The sequence below is a fragment of the Xiphias gladius genome, chromosome 14 (assembly GCF_016859285.1).
Source record: "Xiphias gladius isolate SHS-SW01 ecotype Sanya breed wild chromosome 14, ASM1685928v1, whole genome shotgun sequence".
Lineage (NCBI taxonomy): Eukaryota > Metazoa > Chordata > Actinopteri > Istiophoriformes > Xiphiidae > Xiphias > Xiphias gladius.
This window is the reverse complement of record NC_053413.1, coordinates 25,853,507-25,880,965: the sequence shown is the minus strand read 5'-3', so window position 1 is coordinate 25,880,965 and position 27,459 is coordinate 25,853,507. Positions and strand designations below refer to the sequence as shown.

Below are 27,459 nucleotides of genomic sequence, written 5' to 3'. Positions count from 1 at the left end.
ATTACTTATTAGCAAACATTAAAGATGGTGCACTTCCTAAGTGCACAATTTCAAACCAACTGTAGTTCATCAGCAGAACACATTTTTTCCCAAGTTTTTTGGTTTATACACAAATTTGTGCCTTGTGAGAACAATCCTGAATTTGAATGCAATGGTTTTCTACCAATTCATCAGAAAAGCAATGACTGCACTTCATTTGGATCAATTCTTCGTGGCTGGGGAGTTGCCAGCCACTGTGCAAACAAAACCCATCCTTAACCAATAGTTCACACCACGTATTTACATTACATGTCTGTAAGTCCTGGTATGTAGGAATGAACATGGTCAGATCATATTCTCAGTCCCAAGGTTCATTTGGGAACAAAAGGTCCGAGTCAAGTGCAACCTCTGTCTTCACATATTCACAGATAAAGTGAAGGAGGACACATTTTCCAGGGTTCTAAATTAAAGCCCATCCACCCATTCATCCAAGGACTTCTACTTTTTAGATTATAGTAGACTCTTCACCCACACAAAAACGCTTGACGATAATGAGATGGTCCTTGTGTTTTGTCGGGTGTCAAGAGGCCACTTCACTATTGTTGGACTGTCTGAAAGACAAGTGGCTGACTTCAAAAGGCTAGAGCTCTCTGAGCCAAGGAAAGAGTGTCTGCAGTTTCAGCAAAGTGAGTTTCAACAAGAGCGTGAACAGATATTGGCCCAAGCACAACTGATGTTACTACGTCAACATGATGTTTGAGTACCAGAGTAGCCAAACTTAAAAAAATAAAAATAAAAAACACTGAAGCTTTCAAATTCATCAGCAAAAACCAAAAACCAAAAGAAGAAGAAAAAAAAAAATCTTCGGGAAAATCTTTGTTGTGTTTTATGTTACAGATTTCTCTAAACATCCGTGAAATATCTCTGTGCCTTTCTGGGGAACGAAATGCGCCCTGACGAAAAGCTGCCAACAAAGGCAGGGACTCTGAAAGTTATAGGAGGAGGAGTTGGCTGCCTTTAGCTATCTTCCCACTGCTTTCTGACTCTGGTTAACAGCTCTGCACTGTCAGTGTCAAGCCGGGACACGTCAGAGAGCCGAGCGAGGCTGAGCAGCAGTGCTAATGTATGACCTACACAAAACAACTCAAGGGTTCATTTCCACCTCCTGCTTCTTTTAGAAATAAAATGCTTCACTTGTAGTCTGACATATTCTTAAGATCCACATAAACTGGAAACTGCAATGTAACCAAGTTTGCTCTTTTGCCAGTTTCACCAAAATTTCTACAGGTTTTTGTCTTATAAAGCGGATACCGTTTCAGACATTACTTTCCTAACATTTCAAGATTTTTTGCTAGTGTTCACATGTTATGGCTAGTAATGGTTGGTCAATGTCACATCAAGTAAGCCATATCACTTTGTGGCTTAAAAAAAGATACTACTGACAGAAATGCAACTGCCACAATAAGCATAATTAAAAGGGTGTTGAATGCAATTTATTCACATGGCAATTACGTCATTATTTCCTATATATACACACACACACACAGCTTTTTCAGTGTATTACATGCACGCATGAACACCCTTTATAAAAGCTACATACCACTTGCAAGGGTGGGCAATATGGATAAAATCTTCTGTATCAGTGTAAATAACTCGAAATCATAATTTCGATATAAATTATAATATTAAAAATTTTCTTAAAAATAAACTTAGTAATTTGTGAATGGACACAAATAACCATTCATGAATGTATGTTTCAGTTAATTCAGCAAATTAAATATTAACTAGTAAATGGCAATACAATATTGCCATGAAGCAGACCTGCTCAGTGATTTGCAACATTGCCTATGATATTAAAGGAACACACACCTATGTATAAAAACATTATGGCAAAATTATTGGACAGTACACAAATTTATACTGTCTCATGGTATATATATTGCCCACCCCTATTTCAGGGTTTCCACAAGGAAAAATGTTTAACTGGGTGGTAAGTCACCCAGATCCAGATGCATGATGAACACATTCATTGAACACAAGGCATTTACTATGTGAAACAGCATCTCTCCTTTTCTTCCCCCAAGAGTTAATGATTTATTTCTTGAGTGTATAAATTGTTTATGTTAGTGGAGGTGGTCTTTGTTTCGAGCAAAGCAGCCCACCTTCACTATGAAAGTCCGCGGGAAACCCCGCAATCAATATTTTTACTAACAGTGTTTTCACGCATCTAACAAAAACTCCTCTGAGGTCACAATCCATTTAGAAGCTTGTAGAGAAACCAACAAACTTAAAAAAAAAAAAAAAAAAAAACACAAGTAAAATCACTGCAGAGGGTGTAAAATATGAATACAATGTTTGCACAGGGAAGTTCACTGAACATTGTCAAAATAATGGGTTAGTAAAATGAAATGCAATGTGTATTTGGGCTCTCTCTTTTAAACTCACTACTGTCAGAGTGCATCAACACATCATATCATGTTCATTATCATGCATCACAAGTGCGCAGATTTAAATCAGTTTACCCACCAGACTTTCGAGTTATCAAAAAGATATCCAACTGTTTTATGAAAAACAAAAACCTTAAAAAAAAAAAAAAACCCTTCGAATGTGAAATTTAAGAGTATGAATTCACAGATAAGGTAATCATTTTGGGCAAACCTGGATTCAATCCAATCTGACTTGACGCAGTGCATTTAAAACTTGTTTTCAAGAATTTGGCAGCGCTATTTTTAAATGTTATGAACGGCGTGCAAATGCCGTGGTTATCTGTTTGAGGATTAAATATTCCTGAGGTCAAGGACACAGCACATGCCAGCTGGATTGAATCCAGGCACCTGCGGAGGGAAAACTGGCTTCCATCTAGCAACTGCTTTTCAGTGCTTCTCACATTAGAACTCTAGTCTGTCCAATTGAATGACTGCTATCCTGGGAAAATAAATAAATAAAAAAAATAAAAATAAAAAAAAGTCGGCTGTGTTACTAGCAGCAGGCATGGAGTAAACTGAAAAGCACAACCACAAAAAAAAACTACCCACCTTCCCTCCCTCCCCCAGCCTCCACCCTCTCATTAATTAAAAATGAAGAAAAAAAGAAAATAAGCATGCCAGACAGGAGTAAAGAACACAGCAGAACACACCCCTTCTGAGGAGAACTACAACTACCAAGAACGACATACTACAAACGCACAGATGCTTGCTACCAACCTGCAACTATGCTAGCATTGCTTGTTATCTCAAAGTACAAAATGATTAGATCAAGCACACTCTTATTACTGATCAAGCCATAATTTACAGCTGCTATTCGATTCTTGTTGGCAGCGTTTAAATGCCAAGGACTGGATCCAGCTTTGAGCTGTACCAGGTTAGACTTTGCGTTTTTAAAACCAAGCAACGGCACATCTGTAGATAAGTAGCGAGCACAATTTTCATCAAGATCACTGATCACTTCCGCAAGAAACTTGGCCACGTTGACACAGCGCTGCAGTGGACTTTTATGAAGCTTTTTATAGCACAACTGAATGACAGCGAGTAGCTTCTGGCAGTGTGATTACTACCAGACTGTAGGCCAGCATGGAGCGTGTTTTGCAAATGGAAACCTGATACGTTTTCAGCATTCACCTCGTTTGATCATTTTATTTAAAGTGCAGTGAGCATCATTACATGGTGCAAGAAGACAATTTCTCGCCACTAGCACAAAAGGATTACCATTTCATTTTATACAGCCCACAACTCTTACACTAACCAGAACACGCTGTATGCTGTTTCGGATTTCTGCATCCTGCATAAAAAGATTCAAGCAAATCCCTGACTGCACTGCATGTGGCAGAACCGATTTCTCACAGAATGATGTTAGTTGAGAGGGGGAAAAATGAAGGGATCAAATGAAGAACAAACCTTGAATTTTAAATAACAATGCAACACTTACCTTGCTTCCCTCGGCTTTCGGCTCCTGTGATTGCAAGTGATTCAGAGAGTAGTGTTTAAAAGTCCTGCTGCTAAAATGACCTGAGCTCCGCTGGGCAACAGTGTCATGTCCCGAGAGACCAACAACTTTTTGTGATGACACCACACAATACATATAGACCCACTGAAAATAAATTCCCCAATCTAGCATGCTTTTTTACTCGCTTTCTGGCCCGCAAATCATTATAAATAACCTCGGATGCAAAGATTTTATCTGCAAAATATAGCTGAGAGTGTGCAAACTAAGAAAAGAAACTTAGTCTCCCACCACATTATTATTCTGATACAAATCACATCAGTCATTTCTGTTTTTCCTGCATTATATTTCTTGCTAATACATCACTGATTTTGTTCCGTACTTTAATGGTTAAATCTTAACACTAATACTGCCATGGTGTTAGTACCCTGGTGTAAAAAGCACTGGGATTAAGGCAGCCTCCAAATACATGTTAATGCCGATGGCACTTGCAGAGTAATCCATAAAGTGCTCTTTGCATTACAGATGGTAAAAGACACGAGGATTCTCCCCAGGTAGTGCTGATATACTGTGACATGTCAAACTCAGTGCAGCGCTACTGTGGAAGAGACAAGTGAAAGCATCTCTACACTGTGAACTGTTCCTCACGACTAACAAGGGAAATAAGAGGGAAATAAAAACAAGGATTTAACATCAAAAGATAAAAACATTAATAGAACGCTGCACAGCAGAGGGCTAAATGATAATACACACTATTGAAAAATCAACTGAAAATTGTTGGTTGCACATTTTTATATGAACAAAGAACTATTTATTAAACTGAAGTCCATAATTTGACCCAGATACCTTTATAACTTTCACTTGAATCTTTGTATCCCTGCTGTTTGGTTCTTATTTCTTAATTGAGTACCTCCTCTTCCTCCTTGATCATGGTACAACAGTGATATTTGCTTCATGAAATGTCTGTGTGCTGTGACTCTGTTAACACTGTGTTCACACTGCAAGCAACTTGACAGATGGGTGGCTACATCCTGACAGCTGTGGTTTTCATCAGGACTCGTGTGTTGCTTCTGAGACTCTTATATATCTGTTATTCTAACCTTTCTATAGCTGCAACAATTAATCAATTGACAGAAAATGAATCGGCAACTATTTTGAGAAGTGTTAATCGTTTGAGTAATTTTTAAACAAAAATGTCAAACTTTCTTCCTGCTCCTCAAATGACTGAATTTTCAGATTTCCTTGTCTTACATTATAGTAAATTGATCATTTTGGGGTTTGGACTGTTGGGCTCTCAATGTTTTCTGATATTTTATTAGACCAAGTGCTTAACTGATCACTCAAGACAATAATCAGCAGATTAAGCAATAATGAAAATATTCATCAGTTGCAGCCCTAAATCTTTCTAACAAATGTTTTAGAGAACTGTGAAACTTTGATTGGCTAGAACTATATGTATCGTTCATTTTGTGCTTGTCAGTTAAAACTAATCATAAAAACAGAATCACATCAGTTGAGAAACAATCCACCCTGTTGGCCATTAGACACCGGTGGTGGCAAAAGGTTTTGTCATTTAACAGGTACTTTAAACATTCAGCTCTTTAGGAAATGCTGGACTTCTGGCAATTTCTGGAAAAATGTTGCTCGCAATGTGAACATGGGCACCAACAGAATTCTACTGTTACACTTGAAGAAACACACCACATAAATACCTAAAATAAAATGGAGGAATTAGCTCACTTCTCATTAGCTCACGACCAATAACACATAATTTAGAAAGAGCTTTAACTGTTGCCTGTGCTGAGAACCTGATAAATTGTCACTGCACTTACCATCTCATCCCCGGGAAGCCAGTATCCTTCCTGCTCAATGCCAGCCTTGGAGCCCTTGCACCCAACCGTCAGGGTCTCAACAACCAGGCCGTCCTTTACAGCCAGACTCAGCTGTCTGGCAGTCTCCTTAGGGTGCATGCCAAACACACGACTCAGGTACCTGGGAAGACGGGAGTAGTAAAGTATATTGAGCAATGTGCAATGACGGCTATGCTGATGTTAAGCACTTTTTCATGCTGGCCAAAAAACAACATTTAAAATCTCAATCCAAAGTAGGGGCACAGTAGTACACCTTGGCAGAGACCCGTAACTTCTATTAGTGTGGCCATCATAAAAGTGAAAGTTTAAATGGTTGTTTATAAGTAAGGTGACGCTTAAGAGCCATTAGATCCTTGAAACCAGCCTTAATAACTGTATACATCATCATCATCATCAGTCAAAGAGTATGCATATTTTCGATGGTCTTAAAATTACTTTCCTCTCAGATTTGTAATATTTCACCAACGACAGCCCACTTCTCTATAAATTATATTCAAGCTGCCCAGAAAACAGATTAGGGATACATGGGGTGTTTGAAATTACAATTAGAGACAGTTTTTTTTTCCATCTTCTCTCATACACCTACATTTTCCAACGTGGAAGCAAATGAGATTCAAAAAATGGCTCGGTGGATTCCTGCAGCTGCCTGCTGACAGGCAGTGAACCTCACTGAGCAAGGTCATGTATCCTCTACTGTGGCAGACAGCCAATGAACAGACTATGTCAGTGGAGAGTCAGGTGAGAGTCTGTATTCATTCCCGAGTTACTGCTTCCAGCCTGTGGTAGACAGTTACATGTTTCTGTGGTTATAGTTACAAACTCTGTAGTAAAAAAGACATTGTTATGAGCTGGGTTGCCGAGAGTTAAAATCCCGATTTTACGTATTAGTGTCTAAATCTGGTAATGTGACATAGAAAATATAATAGAATACACAAAAATAAAATTAACCTTTGAAAATTACTTTTAGGTTCTATACGAAGACAACTGGACTTGCTTCAAGCAAATACCATGACCTGGATGACTGAGAATCTTCAGAGACACTGAGAAAATTCCTAACTTGCTTTTGAATTTTGACAGCAATCAAGTAGGACTGAAACTAACGATTATTTTAGATTTGAATAACCTGAGATTTTTCTCAATTGTTTTGTCAATAAATGTCAATAATGAGTGATAAAAAGACAATAATGGAAAAGCCCATCATAATTTCCCAGAGCCAAAAAAAAAATAATTCAAATCGCTTGTTTTGTCCAACCAACAGGCCAAAACCCAAAACTTTTTTAGATTAATTTCTTTAGTTTATCACATAAGGCAAAGGGAAGCAACAGATCTTCACATCTGAAAAGCCATAGTTTTGCTTTTAAATCTAATTGAACGATTAACAAGATAGATGCTGATGAAGTTTCTGTTGATTGGGTTATCCCAAAGAGACACAAGAGACACATTTATTGTTAATTACTCTTCTGTTTATCATCAGCATTGTGGGAATTTTTTTCGTGATAATTATCAAGATTGTTTATTGTGTTCAGGCATTATCTTCTATCTTTGGTTACTCTGTTTATTATTACCACACTGATCATTTTGACGATAAAATGTTCATTCAAAAGTAACATAGGAAAAAGTTAAATGTAACAGTTAGTTAAACACATATCGGATATTTGTAAATTAGCAATTACCTTCTTTAATGATTAACTAATTGGTTTGAAGCAGTCTGATTGCTGTGGCCCTGCTGTACGAGGAAATCACACTGCCCTCTGAGAGAGAGAGGGCAGTTAATTATTCGCCTCTGCCTTGCTGACTTTAGACTCCTCTATTTCCACAGAACCAAAGTCATCACCGTCTTAAACCACAAAGCCTGTTCGGTGAAATTAAGCTACAGTGGGCCTGGAAAGGGTGGAGGTGTGTGGTGGGGGCAAGTTATGGATGGGGGAGCTATCCATTGCATGCCGCTTCTTACTGTTGCCATGACAACAGCCGCTCGTCCTCAGTTTTCATTTGGCAAGCAGCCAGCTCCCAAGGTGTTCGCCAACTTGCCGTATGATATGTGTTAAGTGTTTCATTTAGTCTCTGCTCCATCCGCCAACTGAAAGGAATGACTGATCAGCGAGGTCCGCCATAGATGATCTGTCAACAATTTGCATAGTTCGAGCAATGTGAGATCCTCTCCACGGATAAGATCATGATGGTTAAAGCCGTCATGAACCCAACCTGCTGTAGATTCTATGTCTAGGCCTGGTTTCTTCAAGAGGGGATGCAATACAGGGTGGCTGACTTCATGGCAGGAATGGCAATGAGTGAATATCGGTTGGAGAGTGTCAGAACTCCAACAGCTGTCAGTCTAGCTATCGATCGTTGTCTGGTATGGCCTTTAGTGCAACCAGGACTCAACAGAACCTCCCAATCCTTGCCTTTGCAGCTTGCGCCAGCAAACACTGTATTCACATAACCTCACAACAATGCCAAGTGCAATCAATTCGTAATTAATCAACAGGAAATCAATAAGCCACTATTCTCGCAATCCATTAATCACTTAAGTCGTTCATCAAGTAAAAAGAAATAGTTCCAGCCTTATAAATGTGAGGATTCGCTGCTTTTCTCTGTTTTCTGTCACTGTAAATTAAGTATCTTTGGGATTTGGACTGTTGGACAGACAAAACGAGCAAATGAAAAGATGTCACCTTCAGCTACCTTTATCAAAAGCTTAAAGTATAGAAATTTCATTCACAAGTAAAAAGTTATTTTTCAAAGAGGTGCATAATAACATGACAGACCAGGGAAATTATTCAAGTAGCCCACTATTTCTATATTCAGTCAGTTCAAGTAATGGCATGTTTGTGTGTGAAGCTATTTTCTCCCCTCAGGTCATCACCATGCTGCTTTGAATCACCTGAAACTCTGAATATGGAGCTTTTTAGGTACGTAGTACCTTGCTTAAGGACAAATAAACTGGCCAAACCAGAAGAAGCTCAAACCAGAAGAGGCTCAAAAACAAGTTTTCCAGCTGCAAGTTTTGTGGGTTATTGAAATTATTGAGCTTTGTTAAAAAGGATAAAGATCCCCCAACATCAATTCCACAGCTATTATCCAGCCTTCCTGTCACTTCATACAATACAACAAAATTGTAGAAAGTAGTCCCTTTGAAAAGTGTTCACAGTGAGGTCTATGTATTACCCAGAGCATAGCGGGTGTTGTTTCTAGAGGGACACGTGGCTGATGAGTTTTGTTCAAAATCCCTTTCACCGCAACTGTATTGGTCTGTTTATAAACCTCAGGGGACAGCTATTTTAAAATCCCAGCAGATAAAATGAGAGCTAACTATTAAAAAGATGATTTTTGGAATAAGGTGAACTAGCCCTTTAAAGTATCCTTTAACAGTGTGCTTTAGTCAAACGACTCGAACACAAACGTACAGACATGCCAATAAATATACACAGTATCATACGTCTTTTTTGCAGTGAACTTACTTGGAGATCCTGTCCATATTTGCAATTTGTTTCTGGTTGCGAATGACCTCAATGGCAGCCCACACATACTGGACCACCTTGGGGTCCGCCTGCCTCTTCTTCACCACGCGTGACATGATTTCCTTATTCATCACAACTGTCGGAAACAAAGGAACAATTTAAATCAGCAGCTTTATCGGTTTTGTTCTGTAAATGAGAAGTAGGTTTCACTACACTTGCGTTGTTGTACCAAAATACAAAGAAACGGCCTCATAAGGAGGCACATTAGGAGAACTACCAATTAATGAATACCAGTGGGAGTGTTCAAAGTTATAATAATAGCTGTAGTAATAGCCATAATATAATAGTAGCAGTGTCAGTAGTAGTGGGAACATCACGAGAAGTAGTCCATAATACCAACCAGAAATGCTGAACATCAAAATATGTCTTACATCAACAGTGAAACCTTCTTCAGCCCTGACTCTCTCTCCTACTCTATCATTACAGCAAACAACAATACATTTTGGAAGAAAACTACTCTCCCAAACATTAAAATGTGGCTGGATGACTTATTATCTTACATTTAGGGAAGATTGTTTATGCACAATTACATCAGCAGCCCCTTATTATATGATTAATCTCAAATTTAAACTTTTGTAATAATGTATGATATCATACAAATATGAGTGAAAGATATACAGGGAATTCGGGTTGGTTAGGGTAGCTGGGTAGGATTGCCTTATTCCCCCATTTTCCCTCCTCTGTGTACGTAGTTGTTATTATTGATCCCATGTTTTTCATGGGAACACAAGCAAACTGCTCAATAAACATTTGTTTGAGAGATTTGTGTCTAGCTGATTTATTCTAAAAGTACATGCAATCACAATATCTTTAACATGTTTTGGATAAAAGCTCTTGGGAAATGACATGCGGTGTAGCTCTGATTGGGTAACAACAAGTCGAGGAAATGTTCTTTTTTTTGTGTGTGTGTCCTTGACTATCATTCCTCACGAGGTAGGTGTTTGATGTTAGTCAAACTAAAGCTACAAACACCTTTTTGCTGCAAACAAACATTAATTTAGAATTATGCTGAGAGTCTCTGTCGTACCTAGACACCATTTATTTGAAATTCATATATGTAACCCTTATTTATCTCAAAAGGAATGATTACCTATCAAATGAAAGATTTTTTACATCATGCCTAGTTGCCATTAGAAGACATTTCTTAATACCTCAGACCATTTCCCTCCTTGCCATGCAGACATAAAAACAAACACTGTGGCAGTAATGTAGGCTCAGAAAATGCCAGAGAGAATTTGACAAGAAAAAAACTCTTAAAGACCTTCAAAGATTCTGAATAATACTGGTTTGCCTCTCTACTGTGGAGCACAAGCCTGGTCCTCCCTGAATATCTTGAAATCCAATTTTATGCAGTCCTCCTCTTAACCATCCGTGAAACTTAAGATGTCACCTTCATAAATCTCAGCCAAACGCTAACCATAATAATGCTTAGAGCATTTTAAATGAAGGAATAAGCTTGCACTTTGTGGTAGAGGGGGTTGTGACAAATGTTCTTCTTCCCACTTTTATCATGAGAGTATGTATGACCTGTGGTTTAGGGTGGGAAAAAAAAGCATGGGGGGGGGAATTAACATATTTGGTGTTGAGAGCAAATAAGCTAATTACATAAGACTAAATGCAAATGAAGCTAAAAACAACACAAAGCATCTGGTCAGTCATAGGCAAAAAAAAGATGAGCAAACATCTTTGGCAAATCATATTGTCTAGAAAAGTAGTAGTCATGGACAGAGACGAGGTTTCTTAAGTTCAGATGTTGTGTGATATAATAATCTTGTTGTGCCAGATATTTTATATTTCTGTCCTGTTTCAGAATGGCATAGAGACAAGCTCCGAGCTTAGCCAGTACACAAGTATCTGCCTGATGTGTGATTTAAGCGTCGCAAGTCAAGCTCACATACAGCACTCATTACCACAACCTGGATTCTTCTCAATGGGATTTTTTTTTTTTTAAATGCTATACCAGCAAAATGTGTCTCTTACTGTCATAATTTCATAAATTACCATCTGAAACAAAGTGCTGGAAAGGGACACAAATCGGGGGGAAACTGTACAGAAATGTGAACTGTAGTAATTACAACAATTAGACAATACTTTGCTCATAATTTTCAGACATCCCAAACCCTGGATTTTCAAAACTGAATGAATTCCAGCCACACTGAATGCAACAATGCAGAAGAAGGTAAAATCTGATTTTGACATCCTCGTTCAAAACAGTGAGAAGGTTTTGCAGCGTCTGTCCAAAAAGCAGAAATGGTGCTATTGTTCGTAACCATAGGATCATTTGGATGCTAACACGAAAACACTAAAAATATTTTTCTATCTCAAGAAGCGTGTAAATATTCTGACATTTACACTCGAGTGAACATTATACTATGAAGTGGGGGGCGAGGTGGAACAACATTTTTCACTCATCTTGCTTAAAGCGTCACAGAACTCTTGGTTTAGAGAGCCACAGAAAGTGGAAAACCAACTTGGAAATTAACAACAAGCAGTTTTGCAGACTTTACAGGCCCACAACACACAGCTGAAAGAGAAAGAGGAAGAGAGAGCAGTAAGGTGACAGTGAGTAATGTGGGCTCCTCCGCTCCACACCAAGTTTAGTAGGTGTGAAGGAGGGCCACCTGTGCCATGGTGCCAAGCCAACAGGGCCACTCCAGCTCTCCCGCCTCCATGTGTGTCCGCCGGGCCGGCATGTACACAACGCAGCCTCCTCTGCCTGACACCCTGCTGCCAGCCTGCGCCTCTTTCTCCAGAGAGCTCAGGCTGCACGATGACGGGACGACCGGTTCTGCACGCCAACGTGCTCGCCGATCAGTCAGGCAAGGTGTGCGACACGGGAGGCCAATCAGAAGACAGTCTGAGGGGGTTTTATGGCTCCCTGGGTAAACAAAGAGACTACGCGGCGTTGCTGTCGCCTCTTTCAAAAACCTGACAGCTCGTCCGAACATTACTTCAAATCCACAATCACACCTACTGGTTACAATGCCAATCAAATCAACTCTGACACCCAGACAGGTTTGAAGATTTCAACATGACAGTGCCATTCACCGTTAGCTCGCTAATAGCAACCAGGCTGACACTGGTATGAGGAGCCCAAACGAGGTGTTCTAGGTAAATTCACCCGTATCATCACACTGATACAAAACTTCACAACAAACCTTTTATTTAAAATTAACACAACAGACACAACTTGTGCCTTTGCCAACAAAGAGAGAGGCGTGGAAGGCCACGGGCACTGCAATTCAAGAAGAATTTAGCTACTAGCAGGCTAGCTAACGTCCGAGCCAAGGCTTGTCAAGACAAAGGGAGCTATTTAACTTTTTCCACATAACTTAAATCAGCCAATTTATATTGTATACAGATTTAATGATAACATAAAACCCTGAACAAGCACGCAAAATTAATGTTCGGCTGGCAAACAAGCTATCGTGGTGAGTTAATTTTTGTTAGCGATGCTAGTAAAGTGTTACGTAGCTAACCTTAGCTGGCTGACTGGTGTACCTAGCCAACTTGTCAGCGAGCCTAGACACGACTCACGATCACTACAACGATATCGTAGTATCTGGGGCACACGCGAAGCTCTATCCGCCGCCATAAAATACCGAAACACTGTCCGCTAACTAGCTACCTGCTCGTTTGTTTTGGAGGGCGCCATGTTCACAGTCCTCCATCACGGGATAGGAAAAGGCTAAGCTAACGATGTTAGCGCCTGTAGTTGCTGGTTAACTAGCCGCAGAGTTGCTATTGAGCCTGTGCCATTTTCACCAGCATTAAAAAAAAAATAATAATAAATATGATTAAAAACTCACCTCTGCTACAGTGTCAAGAACACACAGCGCTGCAGAAAATCCGCAAAGGATTGAACGCGAGGCAGCTTACATTAGTATTTTTCGGGCAAGTTGGGGATGCGGATGGTGGTTTGTGTCCAGCAGCTGGCCACGGTACAGCAGCGCTGGGCTGGGAGGTAAACACAGACAGCGCCAACGGAGCCGAGCCGAGCGGGGCTGCTGAACCACAGGGAGAACTCTAGTGGTGGAATCCGACTTACTGCACCCGACACCCGGGGACTCGTCAACCGGGGTATTAAAGGGGCACTCCGCCGACTTTGCGTGTCAGAGTCAATTTGCTGGTCACGTAGGAGGTACCACCAGGCATGGCCGGATTAACCACTTAGGGGTCTGGCGGGTGGGAGGCCCCAGGGGAAAACCTCTAGTACACATGCCAGTTTGATTATTTCCCCCCCAGACACCCCCCCCCCAGACACCAGAAACCAAGCAGCGCTCTGAAACGATTCATTGATCAATTGATTACTCCATTGTCAGAAAAATAATTGGCAACAAAATTTTTTATAATAGGTGAATCATTTGTTTTTAATTTATGAAAAAAAAAAAAAAAAAAAGGCTTCTCAGTTGCAAAGATATGCTAGTTTCTCAGTTTTCTATGATACTGAGCTCAACATCTTTGTGATTATCTGACAGCTGGTCAGATAACAAAAACAGTTAAAATTTTATAACTTTGGGCTTTAACGAATAATGAGAGGGCTTTTCAGTGTTTTCTGGTGTCTTATACACTAAACAGTCAATCAGGAATTATGTGCACCTTCTAAGTTTGGGCAGTGAAAGAGAAACACAAGGACAAAAGCACAGAAACGATACGGTAATAATAACACACAGGAAACAGATAGGTTTGCGAAAGAAGTAATGATATTATTGATGTTTTCACACGTACAACAGGATGTGCACCCATATATCCTTCTGCAAAACTCCTGTCAAACTTCACTTTTGAATTTCGTGCCAAATATTTTAAAGGTGATTGATTTCTATAATACTCACACCTGGCAATTGCAGTGTGGTTAAGGTTAGAGAGAGACTGTATTTTATAAAGGCAGTCTGTGATGAACTCCAGCCTAAGATGTGAGAGTTGTATGCAGTGCATGCTCATCCACCACCCCACCCTTTCTCTCTGGATGAACAGACCAGAGAAGTAGGGCCACCTAAACTCACTGGTTCTGCAATTGCCCCTGTCTGCTTAAACATACATAACTCAGCAGTGGCGCCGAAGGGAGTGCCATGAAACCAAAGTCCAGTGTGGAAAAACACAATTTGTTTTTGAAAGCATACAGTTCAAGTATTTTAGACATTTAGACACAAGGCGCCCTCTTGTGTCGTGCATCAGATTTCACTCGTCCACCTGCTGTGATGTTCACTGCAGGAAGACGTAGAGAGACGTCACTCAGCCTTTGGCAGCTTTTTTAACACAACATCAGTACGGAGAGACTGAAATAAATGTGGCATCACACTGTGTCAGTTTGTCCACAGGAGTCACACCCTGCAACACTCAAGGTGCATTCAGGTCACCTGGGAAGGATGGGAGAGACGGGTTTCCAGTCAACAAATACTATTCACATCGGCTTTCAGGTTGTAAACAGAACTCGGAAATATGAGACCTGAGGCTAAAAGGGAAGTTTTCTCTCAGTTCTTGAATTCTGACTGACTCACACAGAGACTTTTAAAATTAAACATACATAAAAGGATGTATTCATCCATGCTGATTTAGTGCAGAAAGCTGAAAGGACGGGGACTGACTGACTGACAAATGTTCTTCTGCTCTGAATAGTTGCACTTGGAGCCAGCACATTCTGCTCACAACGGCTAGGCAGGTAGTTTACAGTCAGTTTTAAAGAAGTATAAAACACGGAGGTACATCTTTTAATGTTTTATATTTTTTGATCCCACAACTGATTCCTAAGGCGAGCTAAAACTATCTACCACCCCTCTCTGGGAGGTTGTTCACAGGAGTCACACCCGGTAACAATGTTGCACCATTCAGGCCACCTGGGAAACCTGGGAGGGAAGAGTTTCCAGTTAACAAATACTATTCACATCTGCTTTGAGTTTGAGGCTAAAAGTGAAGTTTTCTTTGACTTCTTCAATCCTGATTGGCCAACATTGAAATGCTTGAAATCAAATCTAAAAAATTATATATTTATTTCATGGTTATAAGACTGGACTTGATGCAGGCTACACATTTTCCATTTCTTGTTGAGTTTTAAAGATTTCCCTATTTGTTAAAAAAAGTGTCGCTCTGTGGTCGAGTGACGACTGTGAAAACTTCTCAGAAACAATATCAATTATTGTGTCTTGATGCCTTAAACTGAACCAACATGGCAGCGTCATTCTGAAATTTAATCTTAATGAAAATCAACATCACGTTAAATAAAATGACCTCAAGTCCACAATGAAACAATATCTCTTGTCTTAAGTGTCAGGACTCGACTAAACTTCTTCAAACTAAACCTGGACCGAGCTAATTCTTAACGTTGTCCGGTTTTTAAAGCAACTAGTGAAAGAAAACTGCTGATTTCTCTGTGACAAAACTGTTTTAATGCAGAAAGCTGAAAGGACAGGGACTGACTGACAAATGACCTTCTGCTCTGAACATGAACACCGTCCTTTGTGGTGTTTCAGGAGGAAAACTGCCTCAGTTACACTCAGATCAGTTTAACATTTTCTCCATCAGCTTTGAATGAGATCCTGGAATAAAGAAAGAAGAAAATACTCGATTTATTCTTTAGGGAAAAACAACTTTATTCATTATGTAGACTTTCAGTTTATTCACACATTCAATCAGTAAAGTTTGTTAAATGACGCTTGTTCGGTGATTTCATGTAAAGATTCACTTCATCCACACAATCAGTTTGTTTAACCTGATTCAAGGATATGGAAAAGAAAATAATGAATAAATCTCCTTATTGACTATAACCACGATGAATACAGTTTTATAATACATCAGAGCATCTTCTTTGTAAGCTGATTTGTGCAAAGACAACATTTGATCTGACAAACGCATTAATATAAATGTAATTATAGCTTTCTTTCTTTTAACAGTGAGAACTAAATATCTCAGATAAAGGAAGGTCTGGTGATTTGTCTGTTCAGGCTCATGCAGCGGAAGAGAAACAACAACATACAAATACATCAGTACAAATATTCAACAAACATTTAGAGAACAGAGAAGTTTATATTTTCACGTGGAGAAACATAAGTTTACGTAAACAAAAATCATCATGAGCAGTGATCTCCTCCGAGGCTCCAGCTCCACCTAAAGAAAGTCAAACATCAACAGGACGATAAAGGAGAAGATGCCAAAGTACCACCCATAATGTTTGATTGACAGGTGATCTCCATGCAGCGCAGAAGCACAACAGCAATGAGCTTTTATCAACAAACATGGAGACCAAATAAACGGATTTTATTAACGGATTTTTGAGTTCACAGAACTCAGCATTGGTTCCTTTATATCCACTAAACCTTAGTCCAGCATAGAGAGGCTGAGTGAATGTGGTCTGGACTCTGTGGAGTAGAGTCATGGTTTCAGAGACACTGTAGAAGGACAGAATACCTGCACTGTGATCCAGATACACTCCTACTCTGGAGGACTGAGGACCTGAGACTGGAGTCTTGATGCTACTGTACCAGAATGTATAACCCATTTAGATTTAATGTCCAAGATTTATCATTTTTTCCCAAAATGATGGGAGACGAGAATAAGACTGTTGTTGACTCATTAATTTTGCTTCTCTGTTTCCCTCAGATAATAACAGACGTGTGTGTGCTGTGTTTGGATCCAGTGTGATTTCCTGTGAATATTTTAAGAATCCAGCTCTGGTCTTGGGCTCTGGTTGTGGCAGTAAAACATCCACTTCAGTCACTGTCATTAAGATGTTTGTCCATTTCTCAGTCAGAATGTCCTGTAGTTTATCTCTGACCTCTGACACAGCTGCTGTCACATCTTCAAAGTACCTCAGAGGACGGATATTGATGCTGGATGAGTCTGTAGATTGACTGAATCCTGACAATGAGGGGTAGTTGCGTAGAAACTGGTTGTGATCCTCTGTGTGTGAGAGCTGCTTCAGCTCAGCGTCTTTCCTCTTCAGCTCATTGATCTCCGGCTCCAGCTTCTCCTGAAACTCTTTGACTTGACTCACTTCAGTTTTCTGCTGGGATCTGATCTGCTGCTTCACACCAGAGCTTCTTTTCTCGATGAGATGGATCAGCTCAGTGAAGATCTTCTCACTGTCCTCCACTGCTTTATCAGCAGAGTTATTGATGGCCTCCGCCTCCTGTTGAAGCACCTTCACATCTCTCTCTCTGTCCTGGATTCTCTGCTGGATTTGTTGTCGACTCAGCTCCAGCTCTCTCTGCCTCTCAGTCCTTTCTGCAGCAGCTGAGACTGTGTCGTGGCCTTTATGTTCATCCACAGAGCAGAGATAACAGATACACTGCTGATCAGTGCGACAGAACATCTTCATCAATTCATCATGACGAGAGCAGATGTTCTCCTGGAGCTTCTTGGAGGGGTCCACCAGCTTGTGTTTTTCAAATGTAGGTGATTTAAAATGGGGCTGTAGGTGTGTCTCACAGTAAGGTGCCAGACACACCAAACAGGATTTTAGAGCATTCAGTTTTCTCCCAGTGCAGACATCACAGGCCACATCTTCAGGTCCAGCATAGCCGTGATCAGCAGGAGCAGCTTGGAGTCCAGTCTTCTTCAGCTCCTCCACTAAATCAGCTAACATGGTGTTTTTCACCAGGACAGGCCTCGGTGTGAAGGTCTGCCTACACTCAGGGCAGCTGTGGATCCCCTTATGATCCTGTGTTTCTAAGTGGTCCTTAATGCAGCTCATGCAGTAGCTGTGTCCACAGGGAATAGTCACCGGATCCTTCATTACATCCAGACAGATCGAACAGGAGATTTTTGCTTGGTCAATCTGATTTCCGTACTGTGCCATTTCACCTTCTGAAAGTCACTGTCAAATAGTTTCACTTTCTCTGAACAGAAACAGTCTCTGTGCTCTTAAGATAAACAAATGTCTGATCTTTGTACTCTTGTTCACTTGCTGCAGTGAGTGAGACTCATAACTACCCGCTATTCACATCGTGTTATTTACACCCATCCTTATACGTACAGATCTGTGAATGGGAGGGGACAAAGAAATATATGACAGGTTGGAGAAGGAGGGAAGATTTTTCAGGCTTTATTTTACCATCTGCGGGACGACATCATTTGTCTGTGCCTTTCAAAACTGTTCCAAACCACTGTTGAAAAATCAAATCAGCTTTGTGACGAGACAATGCTATGGCTGTTTGTTGATTAGGTTTAGGTACAAAAAGATTTCGTAGGTTTAGGGAGCTCATGCTTTCGGTTAAAGTAAGTATTTAGTTAATTGAATAAATGTAATAAATAAAAAATGTATTTCTTATATCTAATATACATCTTCATGCAAAGAAAAATGGGCACGGCCCTCCCTTCAGTGTCTCATTTCCTAGTTGGACTGTGCACATTTAGTTCGCTGTGATCTATCATGTGTTATTTACAATCTGATTGTGAACCAGATCACATCATTTTAAAGTCAATTTGCTCACAAAAAACAACAACAATAAAATTATTTGAAACGACAGCGAGTCCAACACTACGTCAAATTTTGCATCATACGTGTTACAGGGTTCAACCTGGTAATTACTGCAGCTATTACCGGACTGATACCGGAGTTATTTAGGCCGATATCAACATTTACCACGATTAAAATAAGTTGGACATTTTATTGTGTTACCCTTGACATGAAATTTGCATGTGTGACTTGGGGTCCTTCCTCCCATCTCAATTAAACTAAACTAAACTAGATTTACGGGTTAAAAATATCCAAAACATTTATAACATAAACATATGTCATAAACAAACATCTCTAAACGAGCATAAGTAAATTTCCTTGAACATGTCTGTGGCATTTTGTTACATATCGGCAGACATACAAACAATACCAATATATCAGCAATGAGCTAATACTGGTCAATATATTGGTTTGGCCAATTTTGTCAACCTATCTCTGCTGGGAATGATCGAATTAACAAATTCTTGACACTTTTTCAGACTTTTGATCTCTACGTATAAAAATCTTTTTAATGTTCAAAACACAAATGTCGTTCTGAAAATCAATAAAATAATTCAAAACTTGAAGAGTGCAGTAGCATTATCTTACATACTTTGGTCATAAAATCACTAAACAGCGGTGGGGCCCTCACACTCAGTGTTTCCATCTATGTGTTTTTTTATACCCTCACAGTCAGTTGCAAAGTTCATTCATCAGCTACAAAACCACTATCTAAACACTGTGCAGGGAGAAAATTGTAATACTGATCACAATTTTACAGGTTTGATGATTTCGTGTGAACAAATGTGCATATGGCAAAAGATATGGCACAATAGTTCATTTAACCTATGCAGTCCATGAGTACTTATACAGTGACTTTTTTTTTGTTGTGTTGCTATCTGGTCCAGAATATTGTTTTGAAATGACAGGCCATGTCAGTCAACTGACCTCAATGCAACTGTGTTTTATTGCTGAGGGCCTGATTGAAGCTAAATTAAAAAAAAAAAAAAAAAAAATTCAAAAAGCCCCCTAAAGAAAGTCATTCACTGCAAAAAATGTCAAATGTGATGCATTTGAGTTAACTTCAACTTGCCTGATTATTCTCTGAAATAACAAAATGAATTGTTATATATAAAAAGGGATACCAGTCCCTCACATACCAACAAGGTGAGAGGCTGCAACAGGTGTATTACTTGTCACTTTGTGCAGACAACAAAACCAAAGGGTAAAAGGCAGACAGAGGTGTAGTGTCTGTAGATGTCTATCTTAATGACATAATGTAGGTTCTCAGGACAGAATGAGCAGTCATCATTAGTCCCCTTCTTCTGTGTATCTTTATTGGTCAGTCACATGTACAACAACAACAACAACAACAACATGACCACGCCTTCCGCCTGCGTCACACTCTGTTAGACACGCACACCCCATGTCAAGGTAATAAAGTGGCAGGACCTTCTGGTTATAACAACTTTCATTCCTTTCAGGAGGGTGATTAGAACAAGAACAGGCAGGGCAAAGAAAAACGAGGCTGCACTGAGCAACGCGGACAGTCTGGCAGAAGGAGAGTCAACAGTTTATTATACGTACTGAAGCTAATGAGTAACAGGGAGCAGCTGAGCTGGCAGGTCACTGGGTCATGTGCAGTGCTGGAGAGTAATTAAGTACATTTACTCAAATACTTGTTTTTTTACCTGAGTATTACCATTTTCTGCTGCTTCTACTCCACCACACTGTAAAGGCAAATATTATAATATTATATGCATTTATCTGACAGCTGTTGTAATTGGATACTTTTCAGATTAAGATTTACATTAAAAAAAACACAATGACTTTATTAAATACAATATAGTTTTAAGGATGAGCCGACTACTTCTCAACCTTTTTGGCTTATGGCCCCACACAAAAACACAGTTGTGGCTCTTCGTCATGTTTCGGATGTAAATTAGTCATTAGCAGTTTCACCAAAGACACATTTCCCCTCAAAACTTCTCACATGGTTTCATTTAAATAACCATTTAAGCCCCCAACAGCTACAATTATCCAGTGCTTCACAAAAAGAAAAAAAAAACAGCAAAGATTACAGAACTGCTCCAAAAATGAATACAAATCTGTATAGCAGAAGTTTCCTTTTTCCTCTTTTCTCTCCCATGTTATCTTGTGACCCTTTGGAGGGGTCGAGAACCACTGAATATGTAACTGTATATATGTATAAGTATATAAGTAGGTGAAATCAGCACCACCTCAAAGAGATACAGTGGTAAAATACTGCACTGATGCATCAGTATTCACTTTCTAATATCAGTCACAGAGGGCATTTTTCTGCAAAATTAGTATTTCTGATAGATTTAGAACACTTTTCTGATAATAGTCCTTAACTTTTACTTAAATAGGATTTTGAATGAAGGTTAGTAAGGTTTCTACTTGTAATAGGGTATTTTACACAAATTGATTGGTACCCTTACTTAAGTAAAGGATCTGAATACTTCCCCTACTGGCTATGTTGTGACCCTGCAATTAATAGAGGAGTGGTGATGATGCAGAAGTGCAGGACGGTGCAGACGAACCACAAGAAAGCCGGCATTTTAACATCAGTCACTATTTGAGCTCATATACAATGTCCTGGAATAGTTTATAGTACCACTGACAAGCATTTACAGATAAAGAAACTGCCTGGAAGCTCTTTCACAAGACAATCATGTCAAAGTTTGGGTTTGTTGGGGATAACATGAGAAAAACATGAAAATCCAAAACAAAAAAAAGATGTCCTCCTCTTAACAGCCTACCTCTTCAATATATATCGTCTACTTCAGTTCACAGAACTCAGCAGTGGCTCCATTATATCCACTAAACCACAGTCCAGCATAGAGAGGCTGAGTGAATGTGGTCTGGACTCTGTGGAGTAGAGTCATGGTTTCTGAGACACTGTAGAAGGACAGAATACCTGCACTGTGATCCAGATACACTCCTACTCTGGAGGACCAAGGACCTGAGACTGGAGTCTTGATGCTGTTATGTCTGAATTTATAACTACTGCTGCAGTTACACTCTAATGCCCAAGAATTGTCATTGAATCCAAACGCACACTCATTCATGGACCCTGACCTGCTGATATTCTTGTATGCCACTGCTACTGTAACTCTTTTCCTGCTCCACTCCACCTCCCAGTAACAACGTCCAGTCAGACTCTCTTTACTCAGGACCTGACGCCATCTAATGAATCTGTCTGGGTGACTGGAATAAGACTGTTCTTCTCTCATTAATGTTGCTCTTCTGTTCCCTTCAGATAATGACAGCTGTGTGTTTACTGTGTTTGGGTCCAGTGTGGTTTTACTTGAATACTGTAAGAATCCGGCTCTGGTCTTGGGCTCTGGTTGTGGATGTGATGGAGGAACACCCATCTCAGCCTCTGTCAATGAGATCTTCATCCATTTCTCAGTCAGAATGTCCTGTAGTTTATCTCTGACCTCTGACACAGCTGCTGTCACATCTTCAAAGTACCTCAGAGGACGGATATTGATGCTGGATGAGTCTGTAGATTGACTGAGTCCTGACAATGAGGGGTAGTTGCGTAGAAACTGGTTGTGATCATCTATGTGTGAGAGCTGCTTCAGCTCAGCTTCTTTCCTCTTCAGCTCATTGATCTCCTGCTCCAGCTTCTCCTGAAACTCTTTGACTCGACTCACTTCAGTTTTCTGCTGGGATCTGATCCGCTGCTTCACATCAGAGCTTCTTTTCTCGATGAGACAGATCAGCTCAGTGAAGATCTTCTCACTGTCCTCCACTGCTTTATCAGCAGAGTGATTAATTTTCTCCACCTGTCGTTGAAGCACCTTCACATCTCTCTCTCTGTCCTGGATTCTCTGCTGGATTTGTTGTCGACTCAGATCCAGCTCTATCTGCCTCTCAGTCCTTTCTGCAGCAGCTGAGACTGTCACCAGGACAGGTTTCGGTGTGAAGGTCTGCCTACACTGAGGGCAGCTGTGGATTTTCTTCTCATCCTCTTCATCCCAGAAGCTTTTAATACAGTTCATGCAGTAGATGTGTCCACAGGGAACAGCCACCGGATCCTTCAGTAGATCCAGACAGATCGAACAGGAGAAGGTTTCCTGGTCCAGCTGAACTCCTTTCTGCGCCATTTCCCTTCGTTGCAGTGAATGTGACAGTTTCACTTTCTCTGAACAGAAACAAATCTGTGCTCCGATCCAAAACAAAACTCTGCTCCTTTTGTTCCTGTTTATTTGCTAATCTGCACTGAACTGGAACGCATCAGCTCTTGCTCTATCACGTTGGTTACACCCATCTGCACAGTTGTAGATTAGCGAGGGGGAGGGAACACAGTAATGCATAGACAGAGTGGAGCGGGATCTGTTTGAGAGCAGGAAGGGTGTGTGTGTGTGTGGGGGGCGTTATTTCAATCCCTCTGAGCTCACAACAGTTCAAGCTAACACTGCAAAGATGAGCAATCCCATTACCATTATGTTATTTTTATATTCTCTCTAGAAGGGCTGCATTCTTCATATGAATACAAACATCGTGTCAAGCTAGCAAACTCCATTGATGTTTAAAAACAAAGGGCTTTACATGGGGAGGAAAAGAGAAAGGGTGAATAGTGGATGTTTGTGAATAAACAGATGATGAATGACATTATAGTAAAACACAGCTGTAAGAACATAAAAGATGCCTTCATCTGATAAGTTATCATTTTTGACATATACTGTACATTCAGTAGTAAATATTTAAAAATGTCCTGGTATGTGGTTACAGCTACAATATCGGGTGATACAAACCATTCATTACATGTTAAAAGTAAAGCGTTATCATGGGTTTTAAGTTACCTTTAAAAATGTGCACTGATTTCTGCTCTTTACAGGAGGCCGTTCTAAAGTCAAGAAGCACAAACAACCATAAAAACAATCTCCATCAACAAACTGCACTGCTGTACATTAATTTTAGTAAACTTTACATTTATAGTATATTGCATCTTAAATTAAGGTCCATTAAGGACCATGTATTGAACAGAAGGAGCAGAAAACATTAAAGCAACAATACAGATATAAAAAGTACGACCAAGACTGTTTTCTTTTGTGACTGATATTTTTATGTGTCATATTAATGTATCAAGTTATTAAGTTATTGTTACTTGTTATCTTAATGAATAATGAGTTGCTGTAATAACAAAGGTAAATTTTGTTGACACTGCTGAACATTTTTTTAAATCTATTTGTATCCAGAAGGTTTTGTTTTTCTAGGATATTTAAAAAAAAAACCCTTCTTAACAAATTTCACTGCCATCCATTGATAATCTTTACACAATAAGCCTTTTATTCTATTTTGACTGCAATCCCAGAAGGATTTGTAATTTGTAATACAGCATCCCATTTTGGGCCTGTTTTTTTTTTTGTCTCTAGCTTTTTCATAATTATTTGATTTCTTTTTTTGTTTCTTCATTGATTGAATCAAATTTTAGATGTGACTGTAATTAAATTCTTTTTTGTTGTTGTGATAAGATGCTTTCATGGCTCAATGTTCAGCCTAGCATTTCCATCAAACATACATATCGGACAGTTCTGCGTCTCACAACTTATGTCCAACGCCAATGGTCAGCGTTGGTGCAGGTAGGTGGTCTACATCTAGGGTGGTGGAAAGTGGTTTGTGGTGGATCAGTGTGTAGTGAATCATATTTGCATGGAAGGGTTTTCAAAATGTCACTGAACACGAGCCAGAGTTTTTCAGAATCATCTAATAATGACACAGTATTTTTCCAGTGCACTCCTTTCAATACAAACATATATTACATAGCACACTCATGGGATCCAGCAGAGGACAGCATAGCTTAATGACTGCCGATTCCTTTCTGAGTAGAATGATGGAAATGACCTTTATGTTAGAATCAGCATTTCAAGTAGTCATAAACTGTGCCACCACTGGGAGGCAAAAGAGCTCCACTGAAACTTTACTGACGCTCGCAAACGCTGTATGTTGATGTGAAAGGTTGTTGCTCGGTGTATTTGTCTCTTGTCTGTACACAGTTTTTAATTGATCTAAACCATGAGATTTTTTTCAGGAGACTTAATTGGAACTGGAAAACTGGAAATGTAAAAGTTGATTTCCTGAACAAGCGGCTGTTGTACCTCAGTGGAGATAAACCTGCAGAGTTGAGGCTGTCTGGCTCAAACCCTCAAAACTCCTGAGTGGATCCTGACTGTTGACCTTTGACCTTGCTCATAAGCTACAGATCCCTGGCTGAGGCAGGCGTATCAAGAATTACAGTGAAAAGCATGGATTAGTTTCTCAGTACTTATAAAAAAGTCCAGAGAAGAATCTGGATATCAGAGGTTAAAAGGTCCTAGAGACTACTGTAGGGTCTTGTGAGAAGCCATGGCCATACCAACACACACCAGGGTGAGTTATGCTGCAACAATGACAGACCCTGGTTCACAGCACATATCAGACAGATGAGGTTGGAGAAGGAAGAAGCATTCGTGAGTGGGGACAGGGACCAGTTTAAAGAGGCAAGGTTTAGCAGGTCGCTGAGGGAGGCTGAACGACTGTTCTCTGAGAAACTTTGACAGCACTTCTAAGCAAACAACTCTGTTCTCTCCAGAGACGTCTCAGACTGATCATCAACTATACCCACCCCCACCCCATTAACAAGTTACACCTGGCCAACAACCTGAATGAGTTCGACTGTCGAAAGGGACAGTCCTGACACCATCCTCAACCACCCACCTTAAACACCCCCTCCTCCCGTACCACACTGATGACTCTATCCATCCAGAAGGGGGACATTAACAGGCTGTTCAAGAGACAGAACCCCCACGAGGCCGCCGGACTAGACTCTCCTGTTTTCCTGAAGTACTGTGCAGACCAGCTGTGTCCAGTGTTCAGACATCGTAAAAACCTCGCTGGAAATGTCACGTACCAGCCTGCTCAGCCATTGTCCCTGTTCTCAAAAAACCAAGGACAACAGGACTTAATGACTACCGACCCGTCACCCTGATCTCTGTGGTAAATGAAGTTATTTGAGCACCTGGACTCATCAGGAACCTACGCCAGGATCTCTGTTTGTGGACGGGGCCGATTTATGCTCGATCAAAACTACTCTGTGGGATTTGCTGTCGCGTCAGTCAAAGGCAAAGGGAAAGGCTGCGCACATTTCCTGGAAGACATTCACAGTGTTGCACTTGGTTGTACACAGGAAAAGTGTCACAAAAAGTTGTGTCAAGACTGAAAAAAGAGAGCTAAAGAAAGTAGTTCAGAGAGTCCCTGGCTCCTTTCTCACCTCCACACAGCTGACCAAACACAGTGTGAAGTGGCTGTGAATGTCGGATTCGGAAAGTTACAGTAATGGTCACACACACAGGAACACCTCTCCCTAATCCCTCGTCAGAAAGCTGTGAGGGGATGGGGTTTCTGAAGCCATCCAACAATCAGCTCTGATGGAGCATATGGGACCCAATATCCTGCCTCACATTAATCTAAAGTCTCCACCACTAACTTATTTTATTTAATTTTTTTTATTTTCGCACATTGAAAAAAAAATATTTCTACAGTCAATGTTTTACACAATCCATATTCTTCATCGTAAATACTGTACAGCTCTTATACACCCCCTACCCAAATGAGAGACGTCTCTGCAGTAAGTGCATTTCTCAAAATTAAACTAAACCTAATAAAATCCTTGATGCCTCCATGGTTTGATCTGTACTGGTCGGTCAGAGGAGTTTCTTTCCTTCTTCCACTGAATTTCTGGCAAACTACGTGCTGCAAGGTGTGTTGCTGCCCCACACAATCAAAGCTAACTGTTTCATTTTAAATTGAATGCTTGGTTATGTGTGATGAAAAGCTTTTTATGTGACCTCGAATCACCATAGGTACTGCCAAAATGACTAACACTAACACTGGACACTTTTTAGAATTAATGCTCTCAGCCATTAAATGACAACTTTTAATGAAAAAGTTCACTGGAACATCACTTATATGCCTGATACACATGTCTGCTCTTCAGCCTTAAATTAAATTTCGGTTTTCAGCCTCCAATATTACGCCATTTACAAAACTCTAGACTCTAGCTGGTGCATCTGGTGCCCGCGCACGGAGAAACAATCTGGTTCATATGTCTAATCATTCAAAGTGGCGTTTCCGGAGCTTCTGGGCAGCGGTCTGCTCAGTGTTTCGAGTTGCCCCTGCAGAGCCAAACACGAGCACCAGGGTCCTATTTTCAGTCAAGAATGTCATAACAGGAAGGTGGGACTCTAGTCTGCAGGAGAGCCTGTATTTTGTTAAAAATTAGGCTCATTAACCACACTATCATTTATAATGAGTAGTACTTATATTCTTTCTATTTATTGGGTATCTGTTGATAGTTGTGTGTTGTAATTCCTTTGGTTGTCTTGAATAATCATTTCTTAACCTTTTTTTTCACGTATCTGATCCATTTTTTGTTTTAATTTTGGTCTTGTCTGCATTTATTTGTGTCATATTGATATTATTGTGTCAAAATTGTGATTTTGAGACAAATAAAATTATTTGAATGTGTGGGCTTTGGGAAAATTAGAAACCGCTAAAATCAGGGCTGTAGACCCTGAGAAACTGAGGACATGCCCTTGACATTGAGTCTGAAATTTCTCCTTATATTCTGTTAAATTGTTCTCTTTTGGGGGATTTTTGCCCATTTGTCCTGCAGAAGGCTTCTAGTTCTGTGAGATTCTTGGGCCGT

The 27,459-nt window shown here is 40.1% G+C and overlaps 2 protein-coding genes and 1 pseudogene across 6 annotated transcripts in view; all 3 read right to left on the bottom strand.

The window, feature by feature from the left end:
* The window catches only part of zmynd11 (zinc finger, MYND-type containing 11), a 30,186-nt gene extending 16,811 nt beyond the window's left edge, over positions 1-13,375 (bottom strand). Inside the window, exons 1-4 of one of the 5 annotated variants that reach the window (XM_040143520.1) lie at positions 13,120-13,375; positions 9,251-9,386; positions 5,751-5,910; positions 3,904-3,927 (exon numbers count right to left, since the gene is read on the bottom strand). In XM_040143520.1, coding sequence (XP_039999454.1) covers positions 3,904-3,927; positions 5,751-5,910; positions 9,251-9,381 — 315 coding nt within the window. In that variant the 5' untranslated portion in view covers positions 9,382-9,386; positions 13,120-13,375. Of the gene's footprint in view, positions 1-3,903; positions 3,928-5,750; positions 5,911-9,250; positions 9,387-11,931; positions 12,026-12,938; positions 12,968-13,119 lie in introns of those variants that run through there. The other 4 variants (XM_040143522.1, XM_040143523.1, XM_040143524.1 and 1 more) reach the window with 4 other exon arrangements.
* A 3,630-nt stretch (positions 13,376-17,005) lies between these two features.
* LOC120798831 lies at positions 17,006-18,484 on the bottom strand (annotated as a pseudogene).
* A 1,999-nt stretch (positions 18,485-20,483) lies between these two features.
* Positions 20,484-22,879, bottom strand: LOC120798830 (E3 ubiquitin/ISG15 ligase TRIM25-like). The gene has a single exon (XM_040143526.1). The coding sequence runs from the start codon at positions 22,874-22,876 to the stop codon at positions 21,542-21,544; it is 1,335 nt and encodes a 444-aa protein (XP_039999460.1). The 5' UTR covers positions 22,877-22,879; the 3' UTR covers positions 20,484-21,541.
* Between the last annotated feature and the right edge of the window lie 4,580 nt (positions 22,880-27,459).

Bases quoted from the DNA above. Each gene is read 5' to 3' on its own strand.
- LOC120798830 (XM_040143526.1), bottom strand. From the start codon at position 22,876: ATGGCGCAGAAAGGAGTTCAGCTGGACCAGGAAACCTTCTCCTGTTCG.